Raw genomic sequence first — 16,904 nt, 5'->3', positions numbered from 1 at the left:
TGTGGTGATTCTCTAGGGCAAATGTCCTCCATGTAGCAACTCAGTGATGCAAACAGCTCTGATCTGTGGCTTTACCACCTTCACCGGAGGCCTCCCTGGGTCACTGTAACAGGGAGAGGGTCAGCCTGCTGGCTTCCTGTGTTTCAGTGTAGAAGTGATGCTATCCCTTTATAACCATAGCACATTGGCCAGAATTAGTCCTAGAGCCGCACCTACTTCAGGCACCTGAAAGAAGAGAGCTGGATATTGGCAGATGCTAGCTAGCAATGTCCAGTATAAACAGAGTAGAAGACAAATGGAATGGAACAGAATATATCTAAGTGCATCACAGAAGGATTTTAGAGTTATATGTGTGTGGTTGAGAAAATGTTGAGGCACGTACTAAGTAGCAATTGTAAAATGTATTTCTGGCTAGGCGCGGTAGCTCATGCCTGTAATTCCAGCACTTTGGGAGGCCAAGGCAGGCAGGTCACCTGAGGTCAGGAGTTCGAGACCAGCCTGTCCAACATAGCGAAACCCTGTCTCTACTTAAAAAAATACAAAAATTAGCCGGGCATGGCAGCGGGAGCCTGTAATTCTAGCTACTGGGGAGGCTGAGGCAGGAGAATCGCTTGAACCTGGGGGCAGAGGTTGCAGTGAGCCAAGATGGCACCACTGCACTCTCCAGCCTGGGCAAAATCAAGTGAAACTCCACCTCAAAAAAAAAAAAATGTAGTTCTAGGTAGAGGCCAGATGTTTAACAAAGGCTTCAAAGGGACTACATCTGAGGAAAAAAGTATGTCTAGGAGGAGAAGAGATTTGTGACATGTGACCCTATAAAGACAAAGGGCTCTGCTTGTGTCTGCTCAAAGAAAATAAGTTTCTGAAGTCTCCTGAACAGTCTTCATTCCATAGCTCAAAAATAACCCAGTGTTACATACCTGGATTCGTATAACAAACTCAATGGGTTACAGTCAACATTGCTGGGGTGGGAAGTGTGTGTGTATTCATTTTGTTCCCTAAAAGAGCTGCAGGGCATGCATTCTAACGACTTTGCTAAATGGCCAGGAGTCCATAGAGTTTGGGAAAGTTAGAAGGTGGCCTCAAGAACACCCAGGGACTGGAGAAACAAACATAAGAAAGGGGAGTTCTAGGCAGGCCCTGGTGACTCATGCCTATAATCCCAGCACCTTGGGAGGCTAAGGCGGGAGAATTGCTTGAGCACAGGAGTTCGAGACCAGCCTGGGCAACATGACAAAACCCTGTCCCTACAAAAAAAATTAAAAATTCATTGGGTATAATGGCACATGCCTGTAGTCCCAGCTACTCGAGAGGCTGAGGGGGGAGGATTGCTTGAGCTCAGGAGGTTGAGGCTGCAGTGAGCCATGAATTGTCACTGGACTCCAGCCTAGCAACAGAGCAAGACCCTGTTTTTTTTCTTAAATAAAAACAAAGGCTGCTCTAAGGTGACATTAAAAATCTAATGTCCCATATATACCATGAAATACTATGCAGCCATAAAAAAGGATGAGTTCATGTCCTTTGCAGTGACGTGGATGAAGCTGAATAGTATCATTCTCAGCAAACTGACATAGGAACAGAAAACCAAACACCGCATGTTCTCACTCATAAGTGGGAGCTGAACAATGAGAACACATGGACCCAGGGAGGGGAACATCACACACTGGGGCCCGTTGAGTGGTGGGGATTTAGGGGAGGGATAGCATTAGGAGAAATACCTAATGTAGATAACGGGTTGATGGATGCAGCAAACCACCATGGCACGTGTATACCTATGTAACCTGCACATTCTGCACATGAATCCCAGAACTTAAAGTGTAATAAAAAAATTTAAAAATCTGATGCCCAACATGAAGACACCCACCTTCTAAGTAAACACCTCACTTGTGTGGAAACATGGGTCATTCCTATGGCAGGACCCTAATTGTGTAAGTTCTCACTTGAAATCCTGCTGTGAAACTGTGACATCAGTCATGAAACAATGAGCGGTGCCTCCGTGGTACCTCTATGTGGGGCACTGCTCTGAGAAGAGAAGCAAACCTTCAGGGAAAAACTTGGCAATATTTTTCCTAGGGCTCCAGAAGCCAGAAGAAGAAATGTTATGAACACTGCAGGGCATGTGGAAGGTGTTATGTTAGTAAATTGACTTGGGATGGTTGAAATGTATCTCTGAAACCTGTAACTCAAGGGACACAGTGAAAAAATGTTAGCTAACATTTATAGAATGCTTATTATGTGCCCAGAACTGTGCTAGAAAGTATATCTTCTCCTGTATGAGGCCACTCCCGTTAGTTAGTTCCATTTTTTGTGGTCAAAGAGCTCAGGAAGTTTGCCTACTTGTAGATCATAAGTACAGAGCTATGCTTCAAACTCAGCTTGTCTTTTAACTGCTACAATAAAAAAAAATACAGAAAACTTGGGATTACTTAGAAGTAGCAAGGTGTTCTGAGCTGAACTGTTTCTTCCAACAAAGGCATGTTGAAGTCCTAACCCCCAGTACCTCAAATGCAACCTTATTTGCAAATAAGTTCACTTATAGATGTAGTTAAGACAAGTTCGTGCTGGAATAGGGCAGGCCCCTAAGCTGACATCACTGGTTTGCTTGTAAGAAGGTGATCATGTCAAGACATAGAACACCCTGTGAAGACAGAAGTAGAGATTGGAGCAATGCATCTACCAGCCAGGGAACACCAAGGAATGCTGGCCTCAGAGCCTTCAGAAATATTGGATTTAGCCTCTAGAACTGAGAAAATAAATTTGCAGTTTTAAGTCACTCAGTTTGTGTACTTTGTTATGGCAGCCCTATGAAACTAATAGACAAAATAATTACAATCTCCAAATAATTACCAAACCAGATCTAACACAGCATCTAGCATCTCCTTAGTAATGAGAAAAATCTAGGCATAAAGCTTTGAAGACTTTGGCTCAAACTGAGCAGCAGTCACAGCAGCTAGACCCCCAGCCCTTTGCGTTTTGTGTTTGCCGTCTCCCTCCCCATGTAAGCACTGAAGGTAGTTTCCTCTTTGACTTAGTGCTCTCAGAATCCGAACCTGTGGGGCCTACACTGCAGTTGCTGGTGCAGACATAATGGTTCCTATCTTTTCAGAGGCAGGAGATGATTATGCATCTCCCTGGGATCCTTGCCCATGAGTTCATGTCCTCTGCACGGACATGGATGAAGCTGGATACCATCATTCTCAGGCACACACTCCATTTTGGGAGACAAACGGGGGACCCAGCCCCAGGGAGTATGGGATGAGCTGCCACCCTTATCTTAAGTGTGAGCTCTGGGATAGCTAGCTAAAACTCTAGTGCTTATAGGACTACATCCAGTCAGTGTTGGGAGCAGAAATCAAGTGGAAATTTTTCCTCAAACCAGAGAGAAGACTTGGAACGGAGGAGCACAGTTGCTTCTCAGAGTCCATTTCTCCAACAAATTGTCAGGGAAGTGACCTTCAAAGGCCTGTTGTCAAAGTCACCACAAGCTAACAGAGGGCATCTAGGTCTGGTGGCACTTCCTCTAACCAGAAAGCCACTAAAAGCCAAGGCTCACTCTATGCAAGTGGCAGCAGCATTCTTCTCCAGAAATGTTTTCTTTCAAAACAACTTGAGCCAAATGTAACACTATCCATATGGCACAAATGGATTTTATCTGTATCTGGTAGGTGGCAAAGATCCCTGGAAATCTTTTGATCTGTGTGTCCAAAGGGAAAAGTTTTAAAGACCTAATAGTGGTAAAATTTATATTGTTACCATGGCACTATGCAGCTCATAGATGCAACACTTCCAAACTCAGAGCCTTTCAAGAGACCAGATACCATTCTGCTCCAGTGGTTTTCAGAGCATTGTTGAAATGCAGATTACTAGGTCCTGCCCAAGGATATTAGCTTCAAGGCCCCAGGAATGGTATTTTAACAAGCACAAGAGGAAATTCTGATGCAGATGGTCAGGAGACTACACTTAGGGAAACACTGGGTTTCGACTTTCTTCTGTATTAAGATCCAAGGATATAGATCAGATGAACTCTCAGGTTTCCTCCAGCCTCATGATTCCAATATGGCCCCTTGTTTATCTTGTGTCCATTTGCCCTACTTAAGCTGGTTGCTTAAGAAAGAACCACTTAAGAAAGAAAGAACCACTTTCTTTCCTTTAACTTTTCCAACCAACTCCACTGCCCTTTCTCTGTCCCTTGATTGCCTGGCTGGCTCTGAGGAGCCAAATAGAGTTATCTTAACATTTGATAGGTAGATGCTATAGATATCATTGCTAAAACCAACTCCCAATACAACTAAGATACTAAGCATACCACTTTATCAGCCTTTAATCTGCCCTCATATTAATACTTAATCATCCCTGACCAGAGTTTCCTAATTCAGGTCTCTAGGGGGTTATGGATGAGTTTCAAGGCATCTGAAAACTCTCTGAAATGTCATGTGAAATTGTATGCAAATAACATGCATGTAGGCAGTTTTTTGGAGGTTTTTTTTTTTTAGACAAAACTCTACAGCCAGGGAAGGTTAAGAACCATGGTTTCAGATATCATCTGACTCACCTGGTTGTGATATAGGAAGTTCATTTTGATAATTCTAAGCTACATTGTTTGACTCATGGACAGTTCCTAGTCAGCTTAAGCAGCCCCTACAGAAAACAATATCAAAATCTAACTAGATCATGTTTCTCCTATTCCTTGGTAATATGCTAGACACTTTACTAATCAACAAAGATAGAAGATCAGATAAAATGCAGTTCCTAGAAGATGGCACTGACATCACAAGCATAGTCTTTCAATCCCTCCAAATCCCTACATAGAAACAGGCAGAACAATTAAATAACAAAACCAAAAACCCAGAGACACATTTACAGCAAATCTAAAATTACAAGTGGGCAGAGACAAACCACCAATACCACAAGTATATGCAGCAGGAAAAAGGAAGCAATGGAGTAGCATCGGATAGACCTGAAGACAGGAGAACCTCTAATTAGTCAACGGTATTCCCTGAAAAGTATAGTTGGAATGTTTTTGAAAACATCCTTAGAACTGGAGTTGGGGCTATCACATTCTCTAACAGTAGTAACTAGATGGTCTCAGTAAGGTAGACAGAGGCTGGAGTCGTCAAGGCCCCTGAGAGCTTTCAAAATGGATCCACATGGGCTCCCTCCTAGGACAGGGCCCTATACTGAGAAGAAACTTCCTGGAGGAATTAGAATTGAGCAGGATAGGGTCAGTAGAGACAAGGGAAAGACAGACTAGGTCTAGATCAGCTGGGGAGGGAAACAGCAGGAAAGCTCATCATGCAAACCGCCATACTTCACACTGTGAAAAAACAACCGAAGAGAGAACTCTGAAGCTTAGAAAGTTTTCTAAATCCTGCCTCATTCTCTTAGGAAAATGAATTTCATGTAAAAGTTAACAATAGAAATGAATAGAGGTCAGTTCCTATAACAGAGCTATTATAAGAAAAATGAGGGTGTGGAATAGAATAATGTTCCTACAAACAATGAAAACATGCCGGAAAGACATGCTCATAAAACAAATAAAAATTATAACATATTACATCAAACAAGTTAAGAGACTAAGAAAATGATACAAGACATGAAAGAATTAGAAAAACAAACTCTAGAAATAGAAAAAAATCATTTAATAAATCAAGTCTAAATTAGAAGGAATACAAAAGTGAATAAACACAATTGATAATATCTTAAGAGAAATACCAGGTGAAGGGGAAGAAAAAAATCAGAAATAAAAATAATTCAAGAGAAAGTGACACATATTGAAGATTAAGAAATTGAACATCTAGAGAACAGGAGTCCCTAAAGAAGAAACGCAAAGCAAGGGAATAGAATGCTCCTAAAAACGATCTTGAAATAACACCCTTGGAACTATACATTGAAAGAGCACACAATGTACCTGAGACATCAACCTAGAACAACCAACATTAGATAAGTTTTAACAAAATTAATGAACTTTAAAGAAAAAGTCCTTTGGGCATCTTGGGGGGCAGGGGGAAGCATGTGATTTGTGGTAGAAAGAAAGTTTCCACAAGTTCATTAAACTTTTCAGGAACAACTTTGCATGTCAAAAGAAATAAAATACATTTAATGTGCTCAAAGTATAAGCCAATGCTTTTATTTCCAGCAAAATGACTTTCAAAATAGGCACAAACTATTATCAACATACAAGACCTCAGAATATTGTTCCCGTGAACCCTTGCTGAGAACTCTACTGAAGAACAAGCTTCAGACAATCAAGGTGACTAGAGAGAAATTGACAAAAGGCCTGGAGGAGGTAGGCATGAGATCAGTAGTCACCTGATCATTTAGCTAGGACTAAATGATAGTTAAGAGGGAAACAATATAGTCTGTAATGGCTATATGTCCAGACAATATAAATATATGATAACCATCTATAGTTATACTGCAGGAGTTTTGTAAATGGGAGGTCAGAATGCAAGGATATGGCAAAAATATTTTAATGTTTTAGGTAATTATTATGGTGGCATTATCAGTATTATTCTGAGATTGTTGTGTCTGTGATCTAGGAGAAAGCAAATGAATCATTGGGGAATATTCTCATTTGATTCTTTGTGTCCTTGAAAAACAGAAATATTTGAACTGGAAATATCCATAAGAACTCATGAGATCTATAACCAGTGGCATGGTGAAGCCAGTTCACACCAACAGTTTGTACACTTTTTTCAACTCCAGAGTCAGTAACTTTGTGTCAGTAGCTTGAAATTAGCCATGGTGGGAGTATTTATACACCATGGAAATTGGGAAATGCTACAAATCCAGCCTGTCTTCCCCAACAGAGAGTCAATTGTTAAACCATTTGCCAGCACCCCACAGTATATAGCAATCTTTAGTGTCCAGATCTTAGTAAGAATAGAAGGGAATAGAAAAGCCATCTGTTTACACATTTCTTGATCTGTAAAATGGGATTATAGTACCCAATTACAAGTGTAAAGAGAAAATAAGACATATGGAAATGCTACATAAATGAAAGGGTGTAGGGTAGAGTATTCCTGAAAATCCTATATGGAGATAAATGTGCTTTCCTTCTTCACACAGCTGTGTGCTGACAAGCATTTTACCCTTATAACAAGACCATTTATCAAGTCTGTAAACACTTGCGAATGCTCCCAGTAGGCAAAAAGTCTTCTTCCACAAGCTGAGATGTGATCATTTGTTAATCCACTCCCAAGTATAACATTGAGTATTCATTTTGTTGAGTCAAGTATCTAACCCAGCCCTTAGACAAGATGCAACAACTGGCAGAGACCACTATATAGGTCTGGGTTCAGAGACAAATAGGATTGTGGCTTAACTTATACCTGTCCTCACCCTAAAAATGATGGCTTATGGACATAGGGAGACAAAAAGAACATTGTCTACTATTTAAGATTTGAATCTCATATGGGAGGGCAATACTCCAGAGAATTCCAAATTCACTTGATCAGTCACCTGTGATGACTGCTGAAAATTCAGTGTCTTCGTTTACTTCCCAGATCTGCTGAATCAGAATCTCCAAGAGAGGTCTTTAAAATCTGAATTTTTAACAAATGTTCTAGATGATTTTCATGATGAGGCAAGTTCAGAGAAAAATAGAACACAGCTCCACAGGGTCCTAAAAGTAAAGATTTTTAAAGAGGGCCCAAGATAAGTGATGTCTTAGTCTACTTGGGCTGCCATAACAAAATACCATAGATTAGGTGGTTTAAACAACAGAAATTTTCTCAGTTTTGGAGGCTGGAAGAATAGAGTGGTCAGGTCTTGGTGAGGGCTGTCCTCCTGGCTTGCAGATGGCTGCCTTCTTGCTATGGTCTCACATGACCTCTTCTTTGTGGAAGGTGGGAAGAGGGAGAGAGAGAACAAACTCCCTGGCATCTCTTCTTATAAGGATATTAATTCTATCATAAGGGCCCCACCCTGATTAGCTCCCAAAGGCCCCATCTCCAAATGTCACATTGGGGCTAGGGCTTCAACATAACCCTAGCTATGTTAGAGGGTGGGGGGATGCAGACATTCAGTCCACATAGGTGCAATGGAGTTGAGTCCTTCAAAGGAGCAGGTGCTCATTTGTGGAGCTGGATCGTTGGGGTTTTTGCTTCTCACTGACCTATGCAAAGCCACATCATACAAGCCATAGGCTTAAGCTGTGTACCCATTGGTTTTAGCAACATACAATGGACAAAACATGATGATTTAAAGTAAACAACAACAAAAGATCAATCAATGTCACCAGGTATTTTGGATGTTATTCAGTTAAACACCAAATTTAGCTCTGGACCTGCTGTTAGCCCAGACCAAAGGAGAAAATGCACTTGCTAACTGTCTTTCCTATTTCACACAAGTTAAATTCTGGGTAGAGTTCCAGCTTTTACTTATGTCTCCTGAACCACACTGCTATTCTCAAACTTATGCCCTTTAAAGATGAGAAAAGTCATTGTTTTTCCCCCAGAGCTGAACATTTTTTGTCTCAATGCATTTCTAGCTTATTAGAGAAGCAAAACTAGTCATATTAAAAATACCCAATGGGGAACCTCCCTCCCCATTCTGGAAGCTGATGAGAAAAATAACACATTTTGCAAAATCTGCAGTTGGGTTTTTTTTAATAGATAGAAGAGTTTTCTTACCTTTTAATAATTCAGGTAACCCTGGAGATCCAGCCACTTTCCAGACATTGCTCAGCAATGAAGAACTCAGGAAGTCCCCAATTCCAAATTGGTTATCCAATTAGGCAAGTCCCGTTACTCAGTGTCTTCGTAACAGAAGAAGGATAGCTCAGTGTGGTAGAAGAGCCCCTGAATTCAGGCCTAGCTCTGCTGTAAACTAATCAGCAGTTTCCATTGAACAATTTATTTACCTTCTCTGAGCCTGTTACCTTCATTAATTCAAGTACTATTTCGTAAGTAAGTATCTAAGAAGTGCCACACCGTATCCAGGTGAAGGGGACTGCCTTCAGGAGACCACAGTTTCGAGAAAAGGGAATTTTCTATTCTGTAATGTAATGGTTCCTTTCCTTGTATGGGTGCCTTGTCTCTGTTCCTCACTAGCTTGGCACATGAAACAAAAACCTGTGAGTGTATGATGGAACAAATGAATGAGTGAGTGAAAGAAAATGGTTTTTTAAATCACCTTATTTTATGCCACTACCACTCTTCCTAAGGTCCCCTCCACCTGATAACTCAGGCCCAAGTAGTCCAACTTTGATTTCCCCTTTCTTAGGTTTCTAGCACTCAGAAAACTCATTTGTTGGCTGTAATCTGCCCCTTCATTCTTCCCTGGCACCGTTCCTCTGAATCTACTTCCATCTCTCATACACCCCTGAATATTTTCCTATATTCTAAATCCAAACATCCATTGTGCACATAATATATAGCAAGCACTGGGCAAACCAAGATGCTGGAGAACAGACTCTGCTCCACATTTGATATGGCTGCAGACCGCACTCTGTGTATCCCATTCACAGCCACAGAGAGTATACCTCAGTTGACCCACAGCTACTTGGATACCAGGACAGGCAAAATGATGCCACGTAATTCCCAGGAGAGTCTTACATCAACTAATTCTACCCACCTCTCACTCACCACCTCATGCTAGCCCCCTGAACAATAAAGTTTACCAAAATAGCTGTTTAGGGGTATAGAACCACCTTAAAATTTCCATCCACTTAGTAGTCCATGAATCTGGGTGCTACACCAAATGACTGGAGCACAAAGCTCTTATCTCTACCTTCAGTATCGTTTTCCCATCATTATCGAACAATGAGACACCAGTTTCTCCAGAAAACATTACTCAGACAGTTTTTTAAGTAAGTAGCATTTTTATAGCATATCAAGGTTTAAAACCATTTCTACATATGTTATTTCAGTCAATATTCACAACAAAGCCTGAGGCTCAGAGGATAAGTAACTAGGCCATATGGTCAGTAAAGTGGCAGGGCTGGCATTTATGCCTGGGTCTGAGTCAAAATCCTGGAGCCTGTACAGAGGGAGCCAAGTGATACTGTTCAGTTTAGTCCTCATACTCACTAAAAGCCACACATTCAGCCTTTAAGCATTTACTCCAATAGCATTATATAGTAGTACCCCCTTATCTGCTGGGGATATGTTCCCTGACCCCCATGGATGCCTGAAACCTCACATATGCTAAACTCTGTATACACTATGCTTTTTTGATCTGATAACCACAATGGCTACTAAGTGACTAGGGGGCAAGTAGTGTAGACAGTATGTGTATGCTGCACAAAGGGATGATTCATGTCCCATGTGGGATGGAATGGACAGTGCGAGATATCACTCAACTCAGAATGGCACACGATTTAAAACTTGTGAATTATTTCTGGATTTTCCATTTAATTTTTTTGGACTGTGGTTGACCACGGGTAACTAAAACCATAAAAAGTTAAACCATAAATAAAGGAGCACTACTATGCATAGATTTAAAGAGATAATAACCTCATCAGGATTTTTTAAGGGTGTTCATTACACAATCCTAAACTTATATTTTACTTTTGTAACATTATTTTGGCTTTTTCAGTATGCCGAGCCTCTCAGCAGAAGTTGCTCAGGCCTCTCTCAAGCTCAGAGCCTTGACAAACTTTTTTTTTTTCTTTTAACATGACATCACTAAAAATGTTGCTTACTTGCTGTCACTTTTCCATCCTTCCACCTGGAAATAAAATTGGCTGGATTTTTTTTAATTTGTACTCCAGTTGTACATATATCTTGTCCACCTCACCTCCATAAAGACATTTTTATTGACCCATACCTACTATAAACCCTAGAAAGATCACGTACCCCAGCCTGAGTCTGCAGCTCCCCAGCAGGGGCGAGATCTTGTGCTTTGCTCTCCAGAAAACCCAGCTGGTTGCAAACCCTGACCCTGCCCTGAGAATTGTCTTCTAGGGGTGATATTGGAGGATTCAAATAGCGGAGGGAGCCTTTGGATTATTTAAAATTATATCTCTAGGCCTCAATTCCTTCATACGTAAAATGAAAGAAATAACACTAATGAAAATTAAAAGAACATCAAGAGCTTTTCAGATTTGTAGATATATTTACAAGATATTACACCAAATACCAGGCTCTGAACTTTAATATCTTCACCTAACTGGGCACAACAGCTGCCCATCTGAAAGGAGGGATCAACTTTTCTATTTGCAATTGGAATTGCAGGCCCTCCTAACATCTTCCCAGTCACTCTCCTCACATCATAACAAGGCTTCGTTCAGGTGCATGGCCTGCTTTGGTGACAAATACATCAAGCCAGAAGTACCAGATTCTTTAGCCTCCACTGGGCTGCATCTTCCCTCTATGCCCACATGCTCAGGGCATCATGAGAATGGCATGTGAATTATCCAGCTATGGATGGACTCCACTAGAGGCATCTCCAAGATCATCTCATGCCCTGAGTGCCTGAGCACAGCTGCGGATCTTCATGATCCAACCAATGATAACTCCTCTCCATTTTTTCCCTTTCCCTATTTACTATAGCTTTTTGGAAAGTTGATGAAGTGAAATATTCTCCAGCACAGGAAGTAATATAAAGCTTAAAAGTCATTTCTGATGGAATGCTGAAATAATTCCACTGCTTTCCTTTGAGCAAAAAAACTCAAATAAGGCAACCTGAGGCAGCTCTGGGGATTTCATTATTGATAGATTGGAGGAAACAATGGCTTTAGATGAACAAGTTTTTCTCTTGTTAGAGCACTTTGGAATGAAGAGATGAGAAAGACAGCTGCTAGACAACAGAATAAACCCAGCACCAACTTATTTACATAATTTTGTATAGAAATCCATTGATGTATGAAGTTTAAAGTGACTGTTGAATAGTGAAAAAGTAAGTATTTTGGAAAACAATCTATGTTCACTACCTAGCTCTAAAATAACTGAACATTTTATAAAATACCTCTTGCATCTTTGTAAAACTTACTGGCAGTTTAAGCTATGCGTGTGTACAGTTTTAAGAAAATACAATCTTTTATGTTATCCTTTAAGGTAATTCTTAAGAATGCATTCTCTAAGCAAATGAGACATTGAGTTGGGGATAGGATGGGAAGAGCACATTTACACTTCTGATGCAGCATGGGCCATCCACCGTTTCTTCATGATTAAAGGCTATCAGGAAGGCTGGAAAAGTATGTGTAACAAAGATTATAAACAGCAATTTTTGCAGGGCAAATTTCTTCCTAAGTGAGGGAGTAGGGGATTTAAAGGCAAATGTAGCTGTCTCAGCATACAAAGGTTTGTGCAGCGTAAGATTCCTAAATCCTAACTCCCTGTTGACAAGTATTCCTTAACAGGCCTCCCAGGTATCTGAAACCAATTTTAACCCACTCTGGTCCTCCGCTGACTACAACATTACCTGAATGGTGTGGTCCGATTTCCAGGCTGCTTACCAGTCCTCAAGCCTATGGGGTAAGTAAATCTCAGGCCTCTAGGGTGAGGGAATATCCCTTGTGGGACAGACTTGGTGAATATCGATGAGCCCAGGAACCTCAAAAAGCCTGCTACTTGCAGGATTGAGGAGGAAGCTTTTTTTTTTTTGAGACGGAGTCTTGCTCTGTTGCCCAGGCTGGAGTGCAGTGGCGTGATCTCAGCTCACTGCAAGCTCTGCCTCCCGGGTTCATGCCATTCTCCTACCTCGGCCTCCCGAGTAGCTGGGACTACAGGAGCCTGCCACCACACCCAGCTAATTTTTTGTACTTTTAGTAGAGACAGGGTTTCACCATTTTACCCAGGATGGTCTCAATCTCCTGACCTCGTGATCCACCTGCCTCAACCTCCCAAAGTGCTGGGATTACAGGCACCGCACCCGGCCTGAGGAGGAAGCATTTTTTAAAAATTCACTGCACTAGGAAGCATTTCTCTTGTCAATTGTTGCTGATGTTGGCTTATTCTTTTTTATTGTTACCAATATTTTTAACCATAAAATGACCTTAGAAAATGTAAAAGAAGCATCCTCACAAACTGCTGTGTTTTGAGGTTTTGAATATTAGGCCTGTGATTTATGGCTCAAGGGAGTGGAATGAAAAATGCTGAGAGGCACTTAGAATCATTACTAACAAATCAGAGGTCAGGGAATTGGAGAAGAGCACAGTCTTAGGTTTGCAAGTGCCCTTAGAAGTGTCCAGCTGGCTAGCCCTGTACACAGACAAAAACTCATCTCAGGTGTGTTCAGGGCACAGAAGCCTAAGGCAGTGGTTCTCAAACAGTAGTCTCCAAACCAGCAGCCTCACTTGGGAACTTACTAGAAATGCACACTCTCAGGCCCCGCCTCAGAAACCCTGAGCTTGAACAATGATCTGTATTTTAACAAGCCCTCCATGTGATCCTGGGACAGGCGAAAGTTGGAAACCACTGCCCTAAAAATCCCCCGGCAAGGGCCCATTCTACAAGTAGTTTAGTATGGCCTTCCCAAAGCCAGTGGAGGAAGAGTTGGGATCTTAATTCTTTCAAGGGAACCTCTGTATGGAAAAAATTATTATTAGCCAGATCCAGTTAGCTTCTGGCATTATCCACTATGGTGACTTCCAGCCATTTCTAGACTTGTGATACTCATCCCAAGAAATATGCTGAGAAGACACACTTTTAAGGTAAAATGTAACAGGAGGCCAGGCGTGGTGGCTGACGCCTGTAATCCCAGCACTTTGGGAGACCAAAGTGAATGGATCACTTGCAGTCAGGAGTTCAAGACCAGCCTGACCAACATGGCAAAACCCCGTCTCTACTAAAAATACAAAAATTAGCCAGATGTGATGGTGGCACACACCTGTAATCCCAGCTACTCGTGAGGCTGAAGCAGGGGAATCACTTGAACCCCAGAGACCAGAGGTTGAAGTAAGCTGAGATCGCAACACTGCACTCTAGGCTGGATAACAGAGTGAGACTCTGTCTCAAAAAAAAAAAAAAAAAAAAAGTAGCAATAACTGTGTTTCAAGGATTTTTTGATAGGCAGGAATGTTACAAAACCAACATGAAAATCTTCCCCTATTCTGAGATCGTAGGATTATGCTAACTCCTAATTCCTGTCAACCCTAGTTAATACCAGTGGTGGAAACATCCTTAACCCAAAGAGGAAATGAAAGTACCATGCTCTTTAACACCTCTTACCTCAGACTTAGAGACCCCTTATGGCTGTACAGCATCAGATATTCAATGCTGACTCAGGGAAAGGCTGTACCATGCCTGCAGCAGAAACATCAGCCAAGGCCAGACAGGGCAGTTACAGAAAGGAAAACATGCATTCTGTTTAAAAAAAAAAAAAATTGTAGGACTGCTATTGTTTTCTGCCTTCATCATGAAGTGACACCTCTCTCTCTTTTCCCAACCAGGAACAGCCAAAAGAGGATGATGTGGAATGCATTGTAAACCAGGATGAACTAGCCATAAATTACCAGGAGCAAGCCTCCTCACCCTGCAGTCCTCCTGCAAGGCTAGGTCTGGACCAGAAAGCTTCACCCCAGACGCCAGGCAAGGAAAACATTTATGAGGGAGACCTTGGCCTGGGAGGCTATGAACTCAAGCTTGAGCAAACTTTGGGTCAATCCCAGTTGAATTAATTGGCATGAAGAGTACAGATGTAATCACAAGTAATGCAAGACTCACTGAGGAATACAAGCCAAGCTGATGAGGCAGTACAGGGGAGAGGCTGGAAAACATATTAAGAGCAAAAACTGGAGAGAATCAAAGCCTTATCACATGGATCCTCTGGTGCCTGAAGAAATGAGATTTTATTATCCCTCTCTATTATGCAAATGAGTTTAGTTTTTTGACAGCAGCCATTCTGATTACTGGATTGACTCGGGTGGGGATGGGGGTATCAGGAGTCTAGCTGCTGGAGGATGGGACAGCTGTGCTGGGTCTTCAGGGCATTTCTGCTGCGAATGCGGCTCTCCAGGCCCTTCACTTCTATTCTGGATTTTATTCCCTCCATTAGGGAGAGTTTAAAAATAAGAAAAGAAAGCTTCTGAGAGTAAATATTTTGCTCCTAAGCTGAAGGGAATGCACAGCTATTTAGTAAGTGATAAGTTTCTTATTTTGAGGACTTGACTCCCATTTGCTCTCAGTGACCCCAGGGCAGAGCCCAGAGAAGTGTTCCGTACCCACTGCTGATGGTTTCCCAGAGCCCACACTGAGTTTAAGAACCTATTGTTCTTGTTGGCATCCTTCTTATGCTACTTCTACCATCGCTCAAAGAGGTTGCCTATGGCTGGGTGTGCCCTGCACTAAATGCAGCACCACTTTCAAGCTTAGTAGGACCATTCCAAGAAAACCAGGTTTCTTCTCCCCATACCACGTTGTGCCTGAAGAACAAGCCTTCCCGTCCTTGCCTGCATGTGAGTCACTTCTTGGCTGTGCAGCAGGTCCCCCGCTCCCCGCGATATGCTGGAGGGTAGGATTCTGCAGCCTGTGTTGCTCTCTACCTGGCAGCAGACTGTGCAGGAGCGCCAACCTGTCCTCCAATTCCAGCATTCACAGCTGATGAGCAGTGCAGGAGCAGGGTGAGAGGAACAGAGCCAATGATGTGTGGGTTACACTGAGGAGCCAAGGACAGGGCCTCAGGTCTCCCCCTTACAAGGCGTGGCTCATGGCCTGCATTCCAGAGACTAACATGATAGCTTTTAATTCAGCTGCATGACCTGTGCCTTTTAAGCCATAAAGATACCTCAAGCCTAGCACCTCTTGAAATCCAGATGTTCATATTAGACTCGAAAAACTAGGCTCCAGGCCTAGGTGCCCAGGCTATGATGAGTCTGCTTTTGAAGGAGGTAGGGAATGACATCTTCCTTGGACCCAAAGCTTAAAAGTAATGTATGCTTTGCTGACCACTGTTTGTTAGGCCTTAAACAACATTCACTGTGGTGGTATCAGGCACACTGCTATGTGCATCAATTTTTTTGCTTTCCAAACAGAATCTCTGGGGCACAAGTTTTATACTCAAGCTAAGTATAACTTTGTCATTTCAGGTAAATATAATAAGTGGTGGAGCATGAAGTTTTCTAATTTGACTTAATCCTAATAAATTTTTGTTACAAAGTATGATTGTGTTTGGCTAATGCTTTATTTAAAGTCATTTTCTCTTTCCAGGTGATTTGGTGGTTCTAAGCTCTTGTACTCAGAGTGCCAGCTGAAGCGGGCACTGAAAGCTAATGTATGGGAGATGCAGGGATCCTGTGGGCCAGAAACAGCTAACAGACTAGCAAGACAACTCACTGAAGGAATGAAGAGAGCAGGGATGGACTGGGGAGGCGTCCCAGAGAAGGGAAACCTGAGTCAAGCAGAGGGGCACAGATGCCACCTTTCCCACTAGGGATGACCAGGGTTCACAAAAGCTACAAAAATAGGGGGAGGAGATAGATACTAGAGGAGAAAGAAAGAAAAGAAAGGCAAAAAGATAAAAGGTTCCTCTTTTTTTCTGTCCCTATCATGCTAAAAGGAAGGGAGGCGAACTTGGCGTTTTCTTTGTGTGGAGAAAGACACCAAGGAAAGAAAAGATCCACCCAAAAAAGGCAAACCTTAGTAGGGGGCAGGAGTGGAGAGAAGGAAGAGAAATATGACATACCAGATGGAAATGAGATCAAGTGGGGAGGGGAGGGTACACAATCTAAAACTAGCACCAACTTGCTAAGATGGTGTAGCAAAAATAGCCTCCTGCCCCACAGGCAAAGCCCTCTTCCTACTTAGAAACAAAAATCTCTTTCCCTCTGAACAACATCATGAGCTGTTGCTAATGTGGACAATGACTGCCTATTTAATCTGGGCTGTTTCAGGTATCCCAGCCAACTTCAGGTAGGTACGATACAAGATTGAGTAAACTGTGCCCCACCCAACCTGTAAGACAGTGTTCCAGTTTCGTGATGTGATTACCAGCCCTCTTCCCTCTCTATCAGTCCAAGAGCC

At 42.1% G+C, this 16,904-nt stretch overlaps 1 protein-coding gene across 2 annotated transcripts in view; it reads left to right on the top strand.

The window, feature by feature from the left end:
* The window catches only part of SLC9A9 (solute carrier family 9 member A9), a 581,917-nt gene extending 565,874 nt beyond the window's left edge, over nt 1-16,043 (top strand). Inside the window, exons 15-16 of one of the 2 annotated variants that reach the window (XM_019024708.4) lie at nt 12,314-12,419; nt 14,336-16,043. In XM_019024708.4, the coding sequence (XP_018880253.1) occupies nt 12,314-12,419; nt 14,336-14,563 (334 nt within the window). In that variant the 3' untranslated portion in view covers nt 14,564-16,043. Of the gene's footprint in view, nt 1-11,707; nt 11,837-12,313; nt 12,420-14,335 lie in introns of those variants that run through there. The other variant, XM_055383461.2, reaches the window with a different exon arrangement.
* The last annotated feature ends 861 nt before the right edge of the window (nt 16,044-16,904 follow it).

Source organism: Gorilla gorilla, chromosome 2 (genome assembly GCF_029281585.2).
Source record: "Gorilla gorilla gorilla isolate KB3781 chromosome 2, NHGRI_mGorGor1-v2.1_pri, whole genome shotgun sequence".
NCBI lineage: Eukaryota > Metazoa > Chordata > Mammalia > Primates > Hominidae > Gorilla > Gorilla gorilla.
Note: the sequence above shows the minus strand (reverse complement) of the source record. Positions and strands in the feature narration are given on the sequence as shown.